We start from the raw sequence: 9,346 nt of genomic DNA on the forward strand, positions 1-9,346 counted from the left end.
TGCAACAGCCACCCAGAACTCAAAAAACATGTGGTGTTCTTTTCTTCAGTATTTTTCGTCCCGTAAATATATGGTTTAAAATTATACGAATACCAAAAATATATGTCAGCTAATGGACGACAATTAGTAAAGGTATGTACACAACAAATATACATATCTGTATGTACGCAACGTTTTCTTTTATATATATTTTTTTTTACGTATATTTCTGCAAGCTCAGGCAATATAATAAGTCATGTCGGGATAAACCATTACTACACGTACATAACCTTATTTATGCTTCTAAATATATACATATATATATATATATATGTATATATATTTATACGTGGGTTTAATATGGCCCTAAAATGTTAAAAAAAAAAAAAAAATTTTGTAGCTCTAATAGTAATTCGATTGACGGGGAGGAACAAATGTTATATAAACGCCATTAGTTGAATGAAAAAATTAATGCAGGCATTTTTACTTATAAAACACGCATATTCATCTAAAATTGGGTGGTTATCATATCTTTTTTTTTTTTCATTTTTCATTTTTCTCTTTTCTCTTTTCTCTTTTCATTTTTCTTCTTTTTTCATTTTTCTTCTTTTTTCATTTTTCTTCTTTTTTCATTTTTCTTCTTTTTTCATTTTTCTTCTTTTTTCATTTTACTTTTTTTTTATCTTTTATCTTTTCTTTTCTTTTTTTTTTCTTGGCACTTTACAGTAATTTTGGCAGCAACGAAAAATTAGTAAAATCTCAAATAGGCACAAAAATATATGCGTATATTATGTACATAATTATATGATTAAACATTTTTGTATGAAAAAAAATTAATAATATATCGGTGTTAAGTGTTAAATTCATCTTATAATTAAGCTCCTAAAAATTTAGAACACCCTAGGGCAAAGGCAGTACCATAAATGAGAATTATATACATATGCAGTATCATTTTCTAGGTATTAATTTTATTATATTTTTTTATATTTTTAATAACGTTAATATAACAAAATCGCCATGTGAACAGGTATAAATATATACATATTATATACATATATATGTATATACGTACGTTCAAGTATAAGATATATATATACATGTATGCATATATACGTACATTTTATGTTTCAATACTAAAATTTTTAAAAGGGGTAATATTCGAAAATCGTGCATTTTGAAACGAGCATTTTCTTCCCAAGAATCCTCATATTACATACCTTAATCATTATACATAACAAAATAATAGAAAATATTAAAAATACAGTCCGTAAAATAAAAAATATAAATTTATATTTAGAATGAATAGAATTAAGAAATTTTGAAAAAAAAAAAATTAAGCATACTTTGAGGATACGTTGTTAAAATTGGGTAATTTATATTTTATTTTATTTTTTCATTAATTCCAAATAAAAATAATATTACCAAAAAACGTACTAGTACGTATTATACAAGACGTTCGTTACAGTTGTACCCCTAAAAAAGACGAGGAAAAGTGTAGCTACAGAAAACCAAAAGTTAAAATTCCATTCCAGTTGGCTGTTTTAAAATGAGTACAGAAGAAAAAAAAAAAAAAAAAAAAAAAAGGAAAAAATTCATATTTACGTAAAATAGCGTTGTACAAATGTCCATATGTATATAAAACGTGTACATATGTATATAAAACGCGTACATATGTATATAAAACGCGTACATATGTATATAAAACGTGTACATATGTATATAAAACGTGTACATATGTATATAAAACGTGCACAAATGTATATAAAACGTGTACATGAATGTACATGTAAAAAACACGTATTTGTTTATATTGCACCTTCCTCTTGTGTGAATATACGTGAACGATGATGCTCGAAATTTTATATCTGAGTATACTTATGTTAACAGGCAAATATGTATACACATTAGTAGTGCAACATTGTCTCGTAGGCTGCATAACATACGTGTGAGAAGTTGTGAGCGTAATATATGTGACAAATTTGTTAAAAAAAATATGAACAATTCAGAACTTTTTTGTATTTTCCATTTTGCTTGTTGCGTTGCATTGAGGGATATTACTGCTACCACGGAAGCGGAAGCGGTAAACTACTGTTACGATTATCACTTGGGCTTGCACATTATTTTATTTATTTTTTTTTTTTTTTGTTTTTGTTGTTCTTTCGCGGAACAAACCACAGAGTCTATTTGCTTCTCGAGTAACGCGGACCTTTTTGAGTACATAACCAATAAGACAAACAATGTGGAAATACTGGCTTGTATTATTAGTAACCTGCTGGGTAGTTTTTTTAAATGTTTTTTTTATGTTAGCGAAATATCATTAAAAAAATTAGAAGATGGTTTTCCTTTTGATGCGTCATCAATCAAATTATGCTCCGATACAGAGGTAAGTGATTTCTATATTAAAGTCGACTTTTCCACTTGTTATACTGAAGAATGTGATGATCGAATTGTATTAAATGTATTATGTGATATTAAAAAATATAATGGAAGTGATTATTATAAATGCCCTAGGACAATTTTGAAGAAGACGTGTGAATTTATGAAAAAAGAAAATATAGCTGACACTGTTTGTGTAGGAAACGAAATAGAATTTTTTATTTTTGATAAGGTGAATTATAATCTAGATGAATATAATTCTTATATGAAAGTTTATGATAGAGAATCATTTTCATGTAAGAATGATTTATCAGATATATATAGAAATAGTGATAGTATTATTAATAAATCAGAACCATCATCATATAAGGAATATTGCCGTATTCCTAGAAATGATGGTTTAATTAATGATGATAGTAAAAAATTAAAAAAAAAATGTGGTTATTTTGCTACTGATCCTTATGATACATCAAATATGATTAAACTTAGAATATGCCGAGCTTTAAATGATTTAAATATCAATGTACAAAGATATCATCATGAAGTGTCTACAAGTCAACATGAAATATCATTAAAATATTTTGATGCTTTAAAGAACGCTGATAATTTATTTATTACAAAGCAAATAATTAAAACCACTGTTCATGCTTTTAATAGAACAGCTACATTTATGCCAAAACCGCTAGTTAGTGATAATGGGAATGGTTTACATTGTAATATTTCGTTATGGAAAAATAATAAAAATATTTTCTTTATTGATGATCCATCTACTTTTTATTTATCGAAAGAATCTTTTTATTTTATGAATGGTATTATTAAACATGCAAGAGCTTTACAAGCATTTTGTAACTCAACTATGAATTCATATAAAAGATTAGTACCTGGTTTTGAAACTTGTCAGAAATTGTTTTATTCCTTTGGATCTAGAAGTGCTGTTATAAGGTTATCTTTAATTAATTATAGCAACTCATCTGAAAAAAGAATTGAATTTAGATTGCCAGACTATGTAAATTCACCACATCTAGTTATAGCTGCTATAATTTTAGCAGGATATGATGGAATTAAATCAAAAGAACAACCTTTAGTACCTTTTGAAAGTAAAAATGAAGACTTCTTCATATCCAACATTTTTGCTAATTATGTTCAGAACCCTCAAAATTTTCAAAATCTCACACATGCCTTAAAAGATTATAATACGTTTCATGACATAAAGGATAATACCGATTTTCGTAATTTCTTTAGATGTAATCAACCAGAGAATATATGTTTTTCGCTTGCAGAAAGTTTAGATGCCCTTGAAAAAGACCACGAGTTCTTGACCGTCAATGGAATTTTTAAAAAGGTTAGCACGTTATGTGCTCATTGGTGCGTTTTATGTGTGTATGAACGTATATATATGCACATGTTACATACGCATGTATATACATATATATATGTATGTGTGTGTATATATGTATGTATATATGTATGTATATATGTATGTATATATGTATGTATGTATATATGTATGTATATATGTATGTATGTATATATGTATGTATATATGTATGTATATATGTATGTATGTATATATGTATGTATATATATATGTGTGTATATATGTATGTATATATGTTTGTGTGTACATGGAAAAGCACTGTAGCTGCAAGGCGAGTGTTGTCCGTATTTCCCACAGATAGCAGTAATTGGGTGTTGAATGCGCCCTTTTCTTATACTATGTAAGTTCATTCCCATCCCATTTTTCTTTACTCCTTGTAGGAAATGATACAAGAATATATAAAATTCAAAAGAGAAGAAATTGTCTCCTATAACAAGTATGTGTCTCCCTATGATTATCACTTATATTATGACTGTTAGGAAATGATGCCGAAATATTTCTTATTTTAAAAAAAATAAGAAAGTTCTTTATTTTTACTCCGTTACTTGGTTACTCCACTTATTCTTTTTGCTATATTTTGATATTTTATGCGTAAATAAAAAGGATACAAACTTTTTTTAATGTTACGAATTTATATACGAATATATGTGTATGTATATGTATGTATGTGTGTATATATTCATATATGTGTACCCATATATTTATACATGCGTGCATGTTTATTTTTATTATTTTATTTTAATTTTTTAATGATCTCTTACCCCTTTTCATTTGACCCGTAACTCTGCGAAATGATTATTTTTATAAATTTCAGTTTTTCCTCATCAAGATCAATATTCAATCAGTTGTTAATTGTAAAACTTATAAAACAAAAAAGTTCAAATAGTTTAAAAAAAGGGAAAATAATTGAATTTCCAAGCTTTTTTTTTATAAATTAAAAAAAAGAAAAAAAAAAAAAAAGTTAAAAATTGAAATAAAAACGCACATTCGTAAAAAAAGAAACATACAAAAAAAAGAAAAAGAGAAATGAAATATAGTTCTACATAATTATACAAAGAAATAATTTAAATATGAATTGTCGACAGGTTAACGGCCTCTGACGGGTTTGTGCAATATTTTCTTTGGCAAAAAGACAGCAGCCTTAAAATAAAAGAATGAAATAAAAAGGACATTAGGTGTTTAAAAATGGAAGTGGATAAATACATTGGTAAAGTGTTCAACTATATATGTGTACGTTATACATATATATACATATATATATACATATACATTACATATACTTAAGCATAATCACACAAATATGCATGTTCATTTTGTTTACCTCTTAATCATTTGAATGTATTTTCTCGTTGTTTCATCGTTTAGAATATGTGCGACCTGTATAAATATGTAACAGAAAGATACAAGTAAAAATGTTAAAAATACTTAATAAAATGTACGTGAAATGAGCCTCGTAAGTAGTTTTTTATGGAAACTCATATATACACGCATATATATATTAAATTATTTAATTTCACAAGTTTGAATGAGTTTTCCTTTTTACTTCGGAGGCAAAGATTTTCGACCGTCCTGCTCTCTCATGAATCCCGACCATTGTAACCCCCATAGGCCAAGCAGCATTCCCTATGGCTAGCAGCATATAACTAAAAAAAAAAAAATAAATAAACAGAAATAAACGAACAATCAAATAAAAATATACGAAAAGTAAGCGAACAATAAAAGAACAATAAACGAACAATAAACGAATAATAAGCGAACAATAAGCAAAAAGTACACAACATAAGGTAGAATAACGTAAAAATAATAAGCTATACATCATAAGGTACGATTACTCAAGTGCAGTGGAATATAACATAATGTAATATATGAAAGGTATAACTAAAATTATTCAGCTCATTTGTTTTTCATTCTTTTTTTTCTCTTTACGCATCATGAGCGGCCTTAAAGTTCCTCTTTTGGCAACAAGAAACTATGTTGTATATTTTTTCGAGTATGTCAAGTTCCAGGCTAAATTTAAAGAAGTAAAAATAAAAATCGATATTGACAAATACACACACATATACGCATATACACAAAGACTCAAATAAACACACACATATACGCATATACACAAAGACTCAAATAAACACACACATATACGCATATACACAAAGACTCAAATAAACACACACATATATGCATATACACAAAGACTCAAATAAACACACACAATTACACATACATATATATATTAATAATGCTCGATATGTGCACTGGTATACTTTGTATATTACATTTTTTTTTTATAATATATTACCTTTTTTGTTTTAATTTTTTTTCAAGCGGCCTTAGGTCTTTATGTGTTTGCAAGTATGTAGCTTGTTTTATTTTCTTTTTACTGTCCTCGTTATTCTCAATTTCTTCGTTCCATTCTTTCATAGTACTTTTTATCCAGTCATATATAATTTTTTCTTTATCTAATTCTTTTCCGTTTTCATTATTTTGCTTTTCATTGGAGGATCTTTCTAATTTTACTGCTTCCTTCGAATTAGTGTTCTCAATTTCATCTTCCAAATTGTCCTCAATTAAATCTAGAGAATTTTCTTTTAATCTTCGCGCGCGGAAAAAAAAAAAAAAAAAAAAATGTGCAAAATGTTATGATCTGTTCATAATATTTGCTATTACGTACAGCTATTTACCCACATTTATGAGCACATTAACACGTACTTATACATTTACATACATTTACTTTTGTATTAATATATAAATATATATTTATAAATATATGTACGCATATATAACCTCCCTCTTAGGACATCACCAAACACGTTTTGCTCCTTACTCTTCAACTCATTTTTGTTTATTTTTAGCTCTTTCAACCTATTATACCTAAATTGGAGAAACAATATATGTATTTTTATGATCAGTTAACATAAATTAAAAAATTAATATACACATACATGTATATATGTATATTTTAATATGTACCTTTGTAGATCAGTTTCACCAAACAATCTTATAGGCTCTTTTAATTGCCGTAGTAGAATAATGATTTGTTTGTTACTTAATGTTATTTCTGAAAATAAAAATTATGATAACAATATTATTAATAATACATATAAACATATGTGGTGTAATGTGGTGTAATACGGTTGTACATAGGCCACAAATAACGTTGCAAATACGCACGATGTGTTTATGTAAGTGAAAATATGTGTAACAGCAGCAGTATTATACGGAACAGCTTATTTATGATAAACTGCTCAAAGTGTCCTAATTTATTTTTATAACCTATATTTGCTTCTTCATTATCTATATCTGCGCTACTTTTTTTATGTTTTAGGTCTAGTTCATCATTCAATTTCTTAAAAGAAATGATAAGCATGTTATAAAAAATGAGGATAAGACACGAAGTGATGCAATAAAATAAAAAAAATGCATATTATATATATATATATGTACGTTTATATGCAGTGAGATAATTTGCAAAAAATACAAATATGTCCAAATTTTATGATAGTACATATATTTTATTTAACCTTTAATCTTTCATATTCCTCAACTTTTTTTTTTTTATATTCTTTTTCGTAAAATTTGTTAATTTCTTTATTTTTTTGATCTTCCAAATCTGCTTGTTTGAACCATCTCTTATTTCCTTTAATTTCTATCTTACACAAATGGAGGAAAATGGGCAAAAAATGGTTACATTCATTTGTTATTAATTCAAATAAACATATAAATAAATATATATATATACATACATACATACATATGTATGTATGTATGTACTTGTACATATTTCTGTTTGTATACAAGTAATAACTTTCTTCTTGCTAACCTTTGATTTCTTCCTTTTTCTTTTTTATAAAACTATCCAGTGCGTCCATAATGGTTTTACGTATTTTTTGTTGTATTATTTAACTCATAATTATTTAAAAAAACATAAAAAAAAAATTCCAAAATTTCATTAAAAAATACTTACAAAACAGAAATTTTCGTTTTCTCCTTTAGAAAATAAAAGTCAACAAATTTTTCTTTAGCTTCGGGAAATATATAATGTTTCCATTATATGTATTTAATAATCACTAAAACAAAAGTTCATTTCTACGAAAATTTAGAGGTTATAGACAATAAAATTTTCAAAATATCTGTAATATAAAATTAGGGGAATATTCATTTATTTTTTTTTTTAAGTGTAATAAAATACGATATATAAAATTAATTATTTATTATGGATAAACCTTTTTTTTTTTTTTTTTTTTTTTAAATACCACAAAAAAGGAGACTCACTAAAATGGTTAAGAGAATTGTTTATGAATCGTTTTGTATATAACACATATATATATGTATATATGTATATATTTTTTTTTTTTTTGCTGATTTTCTCCATTGAAGAAATGCCCATTTTTTAAGTGAAAATATATAATTTCCTATGAGTCTTCACATTGAATGCTGTATATCTTTACATGGATACCTACTCCTTGTTAAAAATATGTATTTAATTATTTTATTTTTCTTTTTTTGTTTTTTAATTATTTATGCTGTAGTAAACTAAGGAAAGAGAAATGTATCCCTTTGATTAAAGAAGTAACAGTAATGAAGTGTTATATTTTTAATATGTAAATTTTTTTTTCATTGTAAACTTCTTTTAACAGTTGTACCACGTATGATGCAAACAAAAAGAAAAGAAAAGATAAAACTTGAAATTATCCTTTTATAAATCATTTTTTAACCAAATTTTCATCATTTTCTTTGCATTTCTTTTGCCTTATTTTATTTACATTAATACAAGTTTAAACTTTAACTAATAGATGGAATGTTTAAAATTTTGAAGTAATAAATATAAATGAATTAACTTGAATGTGACAACCCCAGTTCTCCCATATATATTTATCATAGTAATAAAATTGGGGGGTAAAACTTACATTGATCATATATAAAAGAATGTGTTTCAAAAATTCATTTTTTTTAATTTTGTAAAAGTGTATTTTGTTTCTGCAAAAAGTGGTTACAAAATGTTTTACAGATAATATGGCATACATTAGCAATTAGCAAAATAAAGCTAATATAAGGTTTGAAGGGGATAGTTACCTTTTTTTTTTTTTTTTTTTTTTCATAATATATAATTAAAAATATTTTTTGTTGCGATTTCCAAAGTTTCCGTTAAAATGCATTATGATAAAATTTAATTGTGTATATATACCAATATGGATATATATATATATATATATATGTACATTTACATGTGTATATTGCGTACATATAGTTGTGTAGGCATGTCCATATTGGATGCGCTTATCTTTGTGTGTTTTTCGTCAAACATTGAAGACATATTAACATAAAATCAAAATGAACAACAAAAAAAAAAGTATACCTAAATTTTGTTATACAAATAAAAATATAAAAAGTAAAAAAAAATAAAATGCATGAGTGGGATGAATGGCATGAATGACATGAACGGTTACAGGAATAAATGAGCAAATGAATAAAACAGATTGTGCGCAAAATAGTAACTTATAAGCGATATGCTTAAGTGATTTTGCTTTATATTTTCATAGGTCGGCATATACGCTGTTTCAAAAAAGAGTGCATAACGGTATGTATGCATGTATGTATGTATGTATGTGTGTATAT

General features: G+C 25.8%; 1 protein-coding gene and 1 pseudogene across 2 annotated transcripts; one reads left to right on the forward strand and one right to left on the reverse strand.

Annotated features, from left to right (window-relative positions):
* The first annotated feature begins 1,972 nt into the window (after positions 1 to 1,972).
* MKS88_002010 lies at positions 1,973 to 4,212 on the forward strand (annotated as a pseudogene). Its single transcript has 3 exons — positions 1,973 to 2,069; positions 2,157 to 3,697; positions 4,114 to 4,209. Coding segments are annotated over exons 1-3 (1,734 nt in total).
* A 585-nt stretch (positions 4,213 to 4,797) lies between these two features.
* Positions 4,798 to 7,599, reverse strand: MKS88_002011 (pre-mRNA-splicing factor 18; the record flags this gene model as incomplete). The annotated part of the gene is made up of 10 exons (XM_067214985.1): positions 4,798 to 4,873; positions 5,055 to 5,110; positions 5,277 to 5,376; positions 5,660 to 5,740; positions 6,030 to 6,323; positions 6,515 to 6,601; positions 6,701 to 6,788; positions 6,950 to 7,076; positions 7,252 to 7,376; positions 7,551 to 7,599. The coding sequence occupies 10 exons, from the start codon at positions 7,597 to 7,599 to the stop codon at positions 4,798 to 4,800; spliced, it is 1,083 nt and encodes a 360-aa protein (XP_067074308.1).
* Between the last annotated feature and the right edge of the window lie 1,747 nt (positions 7,600 to 9,346).

This window comes from Plasmodium brasilianum, chromosome 7 (assembly GCF_023973825.1).
Source record: "Plasmodium brasilianum strain Bolivian I chromosome 7, whole genome shotgun sequence".
Taxonomy (NCBI): Eukaryota; Apicomplexa; class Aconoidasida; order Haemosporida; family Plasmodiidae; genus Plasmodium; species Plasmodium brasilianum.